The sequence below is a fragment of the Alternaria atra genome (assembly GCF_907166805.1).
Source record: "Alternaria atra isolate CS162 genome assembly, contig: 25, whole genome shotgun sequence".
In the NCBI taxonomy this organism is placed as follows: Eukaryota; Fungi; Ascomycota; class Dothideomycetes; order Pleosporales; family Pleosporaceae; genus Alternaria; species Alternaria atra.
The window spans coordinates 5,309,927-5,322,727 of record NW_025091323.1 but is presented as its reverse complement, the minus strand read 5'-3'; the positions used below and the strand labels follow the sequence as shown (position 1 = coordinate 5,322,727).

General features: G+C 51.8%; 3 protein-coding genes across 3 annotated transcripts; 2 read left to right on the top strand and 1 right to left on the bottom strand.

Annotated features, from left to right (window-relative positions):
- Positions 1 to 218: 218 nt before the first annotated feature.
- On the top strand, positions 219 to 4,008 carry ALTATR162_LOCUS6825 (uncharacterized protein; the record flags this gene model as incomplete). The annotated part of the gene is made up of 4 exons (XM_043314450.1): positions 219 to 1,032; positions 1,087 to 1,625; positions 1,679 to 2,203; positions 3,115 to 4,008. 4 exons carry the CDS (start codon positions 219 to 221, stop codon positions 4,006 to 4,008), a joined length of 2,772 nt encoding a protein of 923 aa, XP_043170385.1.
- Positions 4,009 to 4,483: 475 nt separating this feature from the next.
- On the bottom strand, positions 4,484 to 6,736 carry ALTATR162_LOCUS6824 (uncharacterized protein; the record flags this gene model as incomplete). The annotated part of the gene is made up of 1 exon (XM_043314449.1): positions 4,484 to 6,736. One exon carries the CDS (start codon positions 6,734 to 6,736, stop codon positions 4,484 to 4,486), a length of 2,253 nt encoding a protein of 750 aa, XP_043170384.1.
- Positions 6,737 to 7,782: 1,046 nt separating this feature from the next.
- ALTATR162_LOCUS6823 (uncharacterized protein) lies at positions 7,783 to 12,367 on the top strand (the record flags this gene model as incomplete). Its single annotated transcript, XM_043314448.1, has 4 exons — positions 7,783 to 9,887; positions 11,502 to 11,748; positions 11,790 to 12,144; positions 12,207 to 12,367. The coding sequence occupies 4 exons, from the start codon at positions 7,783 to 7,785 to the stop codon at positions 12,365 to 12,367; spliced, it is 2,868 nt and encodes a 955-aa protein (XP_043170383.1).
- Positions 12,368 to 12,801: the final 434 nt, after the last annotated feature.

The window sequence follows — 12,801 nt, the reverse complement described above, 5'->3', positions numbered from 1 at the left end:
TGAATTTGGGACAATCCAGGGTGCCTGTCGCAGCCTCTTACAGCTGTCGTGCACCGTTGATGCTCCACTTTTAGGCCTCCCCTTCACTGAGAACTCCCCCAGATATAAGATCGGCTGCTCATCTCCCCCGCCATTTCTTTTCCACCTCCACTGCTCTCTTCGCTTCTTCGCGACCGGTTTTACTCTACCTTGGGGCTTGTGCAACACCAATCTCCACCATGGACGGCAAAGACAACGGCGTGAGCCACATGCCCGACAAGGAAGTGGCCTACCCTGTCGAGAAGGAAGCTGTCTATGACCCGACCACCGAGAAGCAGATCAACCAAAACGAGCATATTGCTGATGCTGGCGCCCGTCGCGAGTCTGTCGCGCACAACATCGTCGAGAATCCCCTAACGCGTCAGACCAAGGCCGAATGTGTCAGTGTTGCCGAGCAATGGGCTGCCACACATGGCATGGAGGAGCACGCAGCCCTCTTCGGAAAGGCTGCTCTTGTCGCGCGCGACCCTGACCGCTTTGAGATGCTCACCGACCTCACTCAAGAGGAGCGCGATGCTCTCATCTACGAACGCGACCACAAGTGGCATGGACCCACCATGCTGTGGTACTCAATTGGTCTGTGTGCCATTGGAGCCGCCACTCAGGGTTGGGACCAGACTGGATCCAACGGAGCCAACTTGTCCTTCCCTCAAGAATTTGGTCTCACAGAGGGTGAAAGGAGTGAATGGATTGTCGGTCTCATCAACTCCATCATTTTCTTGACAGCCGGTCTTATCGGCGCTTTTATCGTCGACCCCCTCAACAAGTATCTCGGTCGTCGCGGAGAGATCTTCCTCACTGCTGTCTGCCTTACGGCTACTCCTATCGGTTCTGCATGTGCGCAATCATGGGAAGGACTATTCGCTGCACGCTTCATCATGGGTATCGGAATCGGCGCAAAGAATGCCACTGTCCCAATCTACTCTGCTGAGATGGCTCCACATCGAATTCGAGGCGCCCTGGTCATGTTTTGGCAATTATGGGTCGTCATTGGTAAGTCCTCACGATTCTCACGCGTGTTAACTTGTGACTAATTTCCATTTGCAGGTATCTTCCTCGGTTTCTGCGCAAACGTCATTGTCAAAGACACTGGTAGAATCTCATGGCGCCTGCAGCTTGGATCAGCCTTCATCCCGTCCTTCATTCTCATGGTCGGCATCTTCTTCTGCCCAGAGTCTCCTCGTTGGTTGATGAAGCATGGCAAGGTCGCCAAGGGCTACCAATCCATGGCTAAACTGCGTGCACACCCCATCATCGCCGCCCGCGATTACTACTACTCGTACGTCATCTACGAGACTGAACTCGCCGTTGCACGTGGAGCAGGCTACTTTGACCGCATGTGGGACTGCTTCCGTGTACCCCGCATCAGACGTGCCAACTACGGTGCTTCCACTGTCATGATTGCTCAGCAAATGTGCGGTATCAATATCATCTCCTTCTATAGTTCGACCATCTTCACGCAGGTCGGCTACAGCCCGACACAAGCCTTGTACGCTTCTCTCGGTTACGGAGCAATCCAAGTTGTGTTCACTATTCCTACGCTCTTCCTTATCGACACTAAGGGTCGAAGGACCCTTTGCATGTGGGCAAGTACCCCCCAACTCCATTCGTAGCTAATCCCATTCTAACTACGTATCAGACTTTCCCCTTTATGTGCATCTTCTTATTGGCCGCCGGTTTGTCCCTGCTCCAACCAGAGTCTGCCAGCCAAGCTGCTCGTATCGGACCCGTCGTCTTGTTCGTCTACCTCTTTACGATCATGTATTCCCTCGGAGAAGGACCAGTCGCATTTCAGTACTCTGCCGAGGTTTTCCCTACCATCCAGCGTGAGCAGGGAATGGCCTGGGCTGTTTGCATCAACAACACCTTCGCTGGTGTTTTGTCGCTCACCTTCCCTCGTATGGTATCGGTCATGTCACAGACTGGTGCTTTTGGTTTCTACGCTGGTCTCAACCTGATCGCCTGGTTCATGATCTTCTGTTTCGTGCGTGAAACTAAGCAGCTTACGCTGGAAGAACTGGATCAAGTTTTCAGTGTGCCTACCAAGACCTATCTCCATTACGAGATTACGGAGTCAGTGCCTTATTTCATCAACCACACGATTCTTCGTCGCAACGTGCCCAAGCCACCCCCGATCATCGAGAAGGGTCTTGCTCCTGATGCGGTTCCTACTGCATAAACATATGTTTATACCAGAAGTGAGAATCAAGATTCCGACCATTCGGCATCTAAGACTATGTAGTGGGGCTATATAGTGTAAATAGTGTACAACTCTCGCGAGCGAATAATGATCACCCCAGTTCGAACTCAATTTGCTAATGTTGAACGTGTTATTCTAATTTCTCTTGGTTGGACTGACTGTGTCTTGAAGCGAACTAAACACAGTGCATCTTGCTCTAAAGGATGATGAGACAATACCGCGATCCCTTTCTCACGTCAGAGACCGGGTGTACGCTAAAGACGTGCGTTTCTCACGTAAGTTTACTGAAAGCGGGGTTCTACATGTGGAGAGCTTCAGCATTGGCCACCCGCCACCGATATTACAGTAGTTAGTGTTGAAAGACCAATCTCACGATTCGTAAGTTCAACCCTCGCTTTGCCGCCAGGACAACGTACCAAAATAAAAGTACAACGCATCCACGATGAAGATTATCCATGAAATACGTGAAGCTCGCAAAGAGAACCATGACGTTCTTCAGAAAGATCTCGAGAAGCTTTTAGAATGGCCATTGCATATATGAGCCATCTCAATTACTTCTGAGAAGCCAAAAATGGGACAGAGATCTTCCCACGTAGTGCAGACTGACTCGGATATTGCGGCTTCCACAGTTTCGCCTACGGTTTCTTGAATCGTTTGGATAAGGAAGAGTTCAAAGTCACATTCTATAGTCTGCATGATTTGAAGGCCAATACCAAGGTTTTGTCATGTGGTTCTTTCATAGAGGTGGTTTTGTGAATCAATATGACTTCTACCCTCGATTTAACAGTGTGATGCTACTGACAGAACATCAGTGTACGGGTGCGAACGATCACATAGCCTGATATGGCTGGCCTAGTATTATACATGCTAGACAGCAAGGAGCGATCATCATCGCTCCAGACTATCCTCTTGGCCCAGAATCCAACTACGTTGACATCTGCAACTCTACCCGCGACTTCCTAAGGTGGTACAAAAAAGATGAATGCTTCAAACATGGAAATGACTCAAAGAGCGAGAGCTGGCAGGAGTGGATTGTCAAGAATATCAACAAGAGGAACGTTACTATAGACAAAGACCGCCTATACGTCGAGGGTGAGAGTGCTGGCGGTCATTCTTCAGTCGTGGCAATGCGGATCAACGTGGCTAAAAACGAACCTAAACTCAGTATCAAGTCCTGCGTCCTCCACTACCCGATGTTGGCCCATTGTGTGCGCAACTTCCCTCCAAAGAATATGGACAACGGCATGGTAACTTACATGTGTGAACGCTTAGCGCCTTCAGACGTCGACAGACGCGCCCGAGAGGTAGTAACTGCTATCAACGAGCTCGAGAACCAGGGATCGGTACCTACACGCACCAAAAGCTATGCGCCCCAAGCAATGTCAGCCACCTTGCTTGTTTCTATCACCAAGTTATGGCAGCCGGTATTCCAACGTCACCATGGCAGTGCAATAGGGGGAGACTTTGAACCTGCCAATGCTGACTTCGTGGACTGTCTCGCACGGGTCGATAGGTACGTAGACTACGTTGACCACAAGTTCCTTCCACCCATCGCCATGTATCATTCACCCAAGGATCCTATCGAGAACACCAGGAAGTTCCGCGATATCTTTACTCAGGAGTATCCAGTGTATAGGGCGAGGCATGCCATCCTATTGACAGAAGTCAGTCACCTGAACTGGAAGTACTTGCCCCTAGAGGGGGAAGAAGGAAAGGCGCGTAGGACAGAGTGTACGTGGAAGAGGCTGACCAGGTGGGCCTGCTCTTGACTACGATCTGGATATGGCCAAAGAGTCGTTGTTGAGGGAGACATATGTTTGGGTCGACAAGTTTTGGCTTTCATGAGCTGCGTGCTGTGATGGGCTGCACTGTGGTTCTTTTACATGGATGATACAAATGTGTCATTAAAGTCATCAGAGATATACATCGCTTCCCTTTCGACGTGCCCTTGCGACATCATAGAAGTAGAACAAACGTCTATAGGCCGTGTAGCTATCAGCGTCCTTATGCCTCTTCCTAAGGTGTATTTTGGAGATTTCACCAAACTTAATGTTCTTGACATTGTAGAATCTCATTTTCTACGTATCCCGATCTTCGTATGCCGCAACTCCAAAGACGTGACAGTCATGAATCATCACAAGGATGCGCCTTTTAGAGGCCTATTCGACGCTGCCATCGGTACTCATGAACCTATATATAAAGGATGGTTGTGCGCACGCCAAGCCCCCTCTCACTAGCCAAAAGTTATCCATACAAAGTACCCTTCGTCCGCTCACTAAACTGCGTCTCATTATGCAAATGCTGCGTAACATCCATGGTAGTAGTAATGTGCTCCCTGCTCAACCTTTCCTCCTTGCGACTAGCCAGCAACCTAGCAATCTTAAGAATATTCTTAATCTGCCTTCCATTCAAATCCATCCTCGCCAACTCCGTAAGCTCAGCCTTGGAAATGGTATGTTCTTGCGAACTTGAATCCAAAAAGTTCTTCCAAACAGTTTTACGGGAGTCGATGGTGAGACCGGGGTAGTCGAGGGAGATGTGAATACGTGATTGGAATGCCGGATCGAAAGTCTGGACGCGATTTGTGGTGAGGAACATGGTGCCTTCGTAGTATTCCAAAACACGCAGGAAAATGGAGACGAGCTTGTTACGCTCGAGTTCGTGTAGGGAGCGTTGTTCGAGGAAGACGTCGGCTTCGTCGAGGAGGAGAACAGCGTTCCAGCGGCTGCACATTTCGAGGATGTCTTGAAGTTTGGTTTCGACCTTTCGTGGGTCGAAGCCGAGGTCTCCCGCGCTCATCATGTAAAGGGGCACTTTCATTTCTTCGGCAACAGATTCGGAAGTAAGGGTCTTGCCGACGCCTGGTGGACCGCAGAGCAGGATTATCATGCCTTTTCCTTTGCCTTCGATTACGTCGTCGAAAGTGTCGCGGAACTTGCGTTGGGATTCAGTGAAGCCTAGGATCAACTCTTTCTGGTTCTTGGGGAGCACCAATCGATCGAACGCGTCTGTCTGCCACTCAATTTCCTTGACGCAGTTCACGAAGAAATTCAACCAGAGTTTGTTCTTCAAGCTGTAACCACGAAGTAGAGGCGAGCAGATGAGCTTTTGTTCGGTTGTCAACGGCGGGTGTTTGGCCGCATCTTCTTCGTCCGCAAATGCACCATCAATTGGCATACCGCTATCGTCTTCTTCCTCATACTGATATTCGCCCTCGTCCACCTCATCCTCATTGTACTGGCCTGGAGGAGGTGGTGGGGCAAGCTCTTTCTGATTCAGTGGAGCAACAAAGACCGATTGGGTGGGGTTGAAACGGTTCCAACCATAAGTGTCGATCACGATGCGACCCTTCACGTTGTATTTGTCCTTGTTGCCAAACCCGCCCTGCCTCCATGCAACACCCTGGTATGCCCTATAGTTTGGGCCAGCAAGAGCTTCAGCCTTGGCGCCACGATCAATGAGACGAGCGCGGATGGCTTCACCCTCGGGATGGAACTCAATGGGGTATACACGCAGAGTTGTAATGGCGCGTGTACCGGTATAAGCGGCAATGGAGAGATTGATCTTGTTGGAACCGAATTTGGCGCCGTCCCAGTCCACGTACTTGCACGTCAGCCAGAAGCAAGGCGCACCCTTGCAGTCTACTCCATATTTCGTCTCGACCAGTGTCATGGCGGTTTCTTGACCGTCCTGGCGAGCAAAGACTGTCGCACCGGGCTGGAATAGCGTCCATAGGTGCTCGTAAGTCATAACCTTCTTGCTCTTCATATCTTGAGAGGTATCGATCATGCTTTTAAACTCCTTAGTGAGAATCTGTTGCAGTAACTCAGCGTGTGCTTTAGTTGTACGCTTGTCTTCCGTGTCATCACCAAGCTTGGCGATGGCATCTTGCAGCTCAGCCCATCGATGAATAAGTGGCTCGAATTTGCCTTGAAACTCGAGGCGATTGAGACCGACTGTGACACCAGGATAGTTTTTGAGCACTCCAGCGAGTAACTTCTTGAGTAGAGGGCTCTGAACTACGATAGAGTGGATAGACAAGACTCGTCGAGGGTCGTTGTAGACTTTGACGTTTCGCACAAGCAATGCCCACTTCGCAGTCTCATCGTTTTCAACGGGGTCACCGATATCCTCGGGGATCTCCTCTTGCCACTGAAAGCGACCTTTCTTGTCTTCCTTCCCAGAGTAGAGATGCTTCAGACCGTTTTTCATTCCCGGGTCACAGGGCTCTTCATCCTTCTCTTCAACATCTTTATCATCGGTGACGCCATTCTCAGCCTGCTTTCGGCTTCTACCGTTGACAATTACGTGTTTGATGCCATTGGTCTTGGTCTTCGATTTGCGCTTAGCGATAGACTCGTCTTCTTCTGATGAAGATGAGACAGAAGGTGACCGAGCCTCTCGCTTGGCTCTGTTACGCCTTTCTAGCGCCATGAGCTCGCGTAAGTAGGCCATTTGCTCAGCGCGCGTCTCTTCTTCGATAGGCGAGTCGCACATGACTGACTCGATTCTCGAAACGTGACGTGAGGTAGTCAGGCTAGCTGTGACGTAGTTCTATCGACCTTGACTTGGTATAAGTACTGAAACCTAAGGCTAAATAGGTGAGTGGCGAAAGGGATTGTAGGCGTTGAGATAAGCTGAAAGCTAGTTGATATGTGTGCGAGCTGAAGCTTCGGTGTAGTGGTTGGCGGGAACAGTGTCCGTGTACTAACGATGAATGAAAGACCAATTCACCTAATTTGTTCAACTAGAAGAATGATCATGCAGGACGAAGGTGAGTGAACTGAGAATTGAGTAGAAATAAGTACCTCGCGAGGCTGTACGTCGTCAGCCAAGGAACCGGTCAGCTGTGCCTGTTGCCTGATGCTGCGGCGTCTGCCTGTTGCGAGTCTGGTAGCAATGATTACGAAAAAGGGCTGTAGAATTGCACTCTTTGAATATTACGGCCGGCCTCTAGATATGTTCTTACTCATGAGAGTCCTGTAGGGCGCTATGCGTTGTCAATGTCGTCGGGTCGTACAGGCGTCAGCTGTGGCGTCGCTGCAGTGCATAAACGCCGCCAGGGCGGAAAGGAAGGTTCTATGATCTCACCCGAACGCTGGTCTACCTTTACCATGTCTAAGCTGTCCTTGCGACGTCTCATCTTTACTGCGGTCAATGGCAAACGAGATGCTTCGAAGCAGACTCCGGATGGTGGTGCTTGGAGGTCTTCTCAACTTGTGGAAGACATGGAGGCCAGCCTGACCGATTGAGCGATGCATGCAACTGCATAGTCGTGATGCGAGTGGGGTGCCATATACATCCATGAGATTTGATGAGATAGGTCGTGTTATTGATAACCTGAGTGGTCGCGTAGCTCGACACGTCGCGAGGCTGACGAGACATGATGAAGTGTGGCGGTGCATTTTGCTACCCCGCGACCGGCGTCGGCGTTTGAGCCCCACGCTATCTTTTTCATCACCCATGCGCTGATTCAACCTTTTTTTTTGCGCGGCGACATAAAGAAGGCATCACGTCAAGCCTCAGGCGCTCTTTAGCCCAGTATGACTACTCTAATCAAGATACCCTGCTCGTCTGCCAACATTGGCCCTGGCTTCGACGTCATCGGCCTGGCGCTGAACCTCTACCTCGAATTGGAGGTTACAGTCACCAAGAAGGAGAAGTCAGAACACTCGCTCAACTGCAAAATAACATATGAAGGCGTAGGCGCGGAAGATGTCCCTCTCGTTGCGCAAGACAACCTCATCACACGAACGGCCGTATACGTACTTCGCTGCCATGGTATTCGCGACTTCCCCGCCGAAACACACGTTCACGTCAAGAACCCAATACCACTTGGCCGTGGATTGGGCTCTTCAGCTGCGGCTATTGTAGGAGGTGTATACCTGGCCAATGAGGTCGGCAACCTCAAGCTGTCTAGAGCGCGCATGCTCGACTACTGCCTGATGGAAGAGCGTCACCCAGACAATGTCGCAGCGGCGCTGTATGGAGGCTTCGTCGGCACATACCTCAACGAATTATCCCCAGAAGACACCGAGCGTCTTGAGATCCCCCTCAGCGAAGTCTTGCCACAACCCGCCGGTGGTGTAGACACGGGTCTACGGCCTCCTGAGCCTCCCCTCAACATCGGACACTACACCAAGTTTGCTTGGTCGCCCGCTATTAAGTGCATATGCGTCATACCACAATTCGAAGTATCGACGGCGAAGGCGCGTGCGGTATTGCCCGAGTCTTATTCGCGCAAAGATGCCATCTTTAACATGCAGCGACTGGCTGTCCTTACCACGGCACTCGGTCAAGCCACACCAGACCCCGACATGATCTACACAGCCATGCAAGACAAGCTCCACCAACCCTACCGTCGCGGCCTCATCCCCGGTCTTACCGAGATCCTCCAATCCGTTACCCCACAATCACACCCCGGCCTTCTGGGCATCTGCCTCTCAGGCGCTGGGCCCACCATACTCGCTCTCGCGACCGAAAACTTTGACAAGATTGCGGAACATTTGCTACAACAGTTCAAGAAGGAAGGCATAACATGCGACTGGAAGCTCCTTGAGCCGGCCGAGGAAGGCACCACCGTGACACGCCCCTCAAGCACCTCACAACCAACGGGTGAGGCGTTGACGTACGCATCGTCAGGTGTTAGCATTGATGCGGGCAATCAGCTCGTCAAGCAGATCAAGGCCTTGACTGCTAGCACCAAACGGCCCGGAGCTGATGGCAAGATTGGCGGATTTGGCGGCCTGCTCGACTTGCAAGCGGCTGGCTACACTGAAGCACCGATACTAGTGGGTGCTATCGACGGCATCGGTACCAAGGTCAAGATTGCCTTCGAGATGGGCAAGCATGACACTGTCGGTATCGATCTCGTTGCTATGAACGTAAACGATCTCGTCGTACAAGGCGCCGAGCCCCTGATGTTCCTCGACTACTATGCTTGCAGCAAGCTCGATGTTGAAGGTGCGGCCAAGTTTGTTGAGGGCGTTGCGAATGGCTGCCGGCAATCTGCATGCGCACTCGTCGGTGGAGAGACGGCAGAGATGCCGGGTATCTACCAATCAGGCGAATACGATGCCGGTGGTGCAGCCATCGGTGCGATCAAGCAGGGTGCAACCATTTTACCAGACACAGCGTCCATGGCTGAAGGTGACGTACTCATCGGTCTGGCCTCAAGTGGTGTCCACTCCAACGGCTTCTCCCTCGTCCGAAGAATCGTCGAGACACAAGGCATCTCATACTCTGACGCATGCCCGTGGAGCTCAGGCGAGAGCCTCGGAACCGCGCTCTTGACACCGACCAAGATCTACGTCAAACCTCTACTAGCTGCAACCAGGCGGGGCCTGATCAAGGGTATGGCCCACATCACGGGTGGCGGCCTGCTAGAGAACATTCCTCGCATGTTGCCGAAGACCCTGGCTGCCGAGCTCGATGCAAAGAGCTGGCCGCTTTTGGACGTTTTCAAATGGCTCAAGAGTGCCGGTCGCTTGGAGAACACGGAGCTTGCGAGAACTTTCAACACGGGTCTCGGTATGGTGCTTGTTGTCAGCCAGGAGAATGTCAGGACGACTATGGACCGACTACAGGAGTATGGTGAGAAGGTCTATGTGGTCGGTAGTCTGAAGAAGAGGACGGATGCGGATGAGGAGTGCATTGTGAACAACATGCATATCTGGGGTTGAGTAAGCCTTGCCCTATTGGTTCATGCGCACATGTAGGTAGTGGAGAGAGCATACGACATGTGTAGAGGCCAGTTTAGTCTGGGCCATCGGGAGCCGCCGCGGTTGCAGCGGCATATCAAACAATATATACCCACCTTTCCTCAAGCTTCTAGAGCAACATTGAATCCACTCAAGATGTTGCTATACCATGGTTCTTCAGACAGACACGCGTCTTGCTGCCTCAGAGATCCATTGTTGCGAAACGTTTATTAGCCGCGGTTCTAGAGAAGAGCCTCACGATCGCGTCATGCATTCCGTTTACAGGTGGTAGTGGAACGACAGCTGGAGACAAGGCGCTAGGTAATACCCTATTGGGATCCGCCTAGTGAGTATGCATGCACGCCGCGGCTTATTGTGGGGACCAATGGCTTAAAAGCTGCGAGGACGCGTAAAGTATCTGCTTCAAAGTATCTGCTCACCTGAATAGTTGGAGATGTTGCAGGCGGTGGATAAGAGTCTAGAATCATCACACATACATATGCTTCCCTATAAGTGTTTCGTTGACTACTGCTCAGGCAGCGGTGAAACCCGTTGCGCGAAGTTCCGTTATCATCGAGATGCTAGAGTTGGTAGATGGTATGGTCGTATACCAGTGTGGTACACACAAGCCCGGCATTCCCGCTCGACCTTCTAGAACGTCTCACCGCTGCGACAACGCCTTAGTTGCCTTTCGGTTACAACATCCGTGGGGTACATGCACTTCGGATCTCGCTACTTTTGTCGACGGCGCTAGTTTTGGCCTTTGTTGCGAGCGAGCAAGTTATGTCACCTTGACATGTCGTGTTTGTGTAATAGATTGCGCGAATCGCGAATCCAAGCTATATTCAACAGTTCCGTAAACTACTATAGACGACCAAACACATGGGATCCATGGGCGCGAAGAGGACGCGAGGGGACAGAATTTGTTGGGAAGCGCAGAGTATGACTCTTACCTACTGTAGGGTGCTCAGTTTCTTCCCCGACGTGACGTCGACATGTGAGAATGCACGTTCTGTTCGGCATGCGCTGGTTCCGATAAGGGTCAATCTGAGCTTTTCTGGCACATGTTGGGCGCCGCAGATAGTTAAGTGGGTCAGGGATGAGGCGATACACCGAGTCGTGTAACGAGTGCGATACGATGGTTGTGTGCTGTCGAGGGTTATGGAGCTGCCGTATCGAGAAGCGTGGTGGTGTATAGGCAACCAGACGAGAACTTGTTGCTGCTTCGCGGCTGAACAAGGGCGGGGCGCCACGATCTCCCTGGCCGTCCTTCTATTCGCCTATCATAGTTTCGGTGGTAGTGGGACTAGGACTTGTGCGCGCCTACGGACCGTTTTCCAGACGGGCCTAACTAATTTTTTTTCTTTGCGTCCCGGGCAGGTCAAACAAGACCCAAGTCCCGAACAAGGCACGCACACCCCCCCCAAATCTGACAGCATTACAGTGCAGCCAGCCATAGCCAGCCCAACGCAACCCAGGACAGCCTTGACCACCTTACCCCAACCCGGCAACCTACCTAGCCCTATCTATCGCGTCACCCATCCCATCACCTTACCTTGCAGTCCGCTCCGTCTTATATTTTACGCCTTCCCCCTCCCCTCCTTCCAACATGTCCGCTCCCACGACACGCCCGCCCACACCACCCACCCCATCAACACAACGACGCCCGCCGACCCCCCACTCAAAGGCGACGCAACCGCCGCGCACCCACCCCCGCAAAAGCCCGACCCAACTCTCGAATCCAACGACAATGGCGCCCCCAAGGAAGACAGTCCACCCCCCATCCCTCCTCCGCCGCCGAACTCGCCCGTCTTAAAAGCACGCTGAAGGCTTCATTGCGCCAATTCAAGGACTTCCCCGAGCCAGGCATCCTGTTCGAAGACATCCTGCCCATCTTTGCCGATCCGCAACTACACGAGGGACTACTGCGCGGTCTCGAACTGTCCATCGAGAAGCAGTTCGGCGCATCGGGTGCCAAGCCTGATGTCGTTGTTGGACTCGATGCGCGCGGCTTCTTGTTCGGACCTAGTCTGGCGCTGAGGTTGGGAGCGAGTTTTGTGCCCGTCAGGAAGAGGGGCAAGCTGCCTGGTCCGTGTGAGACGGCTGAGTACAAGAAGGAGTATGGCAGTGATTTCTTCCAGATGCAGGAGGGTGCTGTCAAGAGTGGGCAGAATGTGCTTATTGTCGATGATATTATTGCGACTGGTATGTTTGGATTCTGAACTTTTACCTGGTTAGTTTGAACGATGATGCTAACGAGATTATAGGTGGCTCCGCAGCTGCAGCTGGCTCTCTGGTGAAGAAGCTGGGCGGAACTATCATGGGATACCTTTTCATTCTCGAACTCGATTTCCTCAAGGGCCGCGATCAGCTCGATGCGCCTGTACACACATTGCTTTCAGGCCAGGAGGAGAAGATGGAGCAGTAGTTTGATTATGCTGGGACGATTGAATCTCGACTCGATACCATAAACAAAACATGATATAGATGGGAGGCCAAGGGGATTGCATATAGGCGGCGTTGATGGTTTGTACAGTCACGAAGTATGCGCGCTGAAAGAAAAAAGTGCCGCAAAGATATCATGATGAATACTTTAAAACTTGTCCACTGACAACACGTCTTGATTATGCATACAAAAGCTGCACCACACTGTCCTTCTATCCATCGCGCCGACGTAACACCCGTCAGATCGCGCATCGCTCTCCGTCGCAAAACTCATCCTCCCCAAAAATTCCACCGTTTACCCCTCCATATCATCCCTGCACGATGCTGACACATGCGTCGCCAAAGAGGAAAGTGGGGTAGTCCCGCACCAAGCCGATGCCGGCCCCCTCTCTTTAGCTTACGCTCAGCGTCAACAGA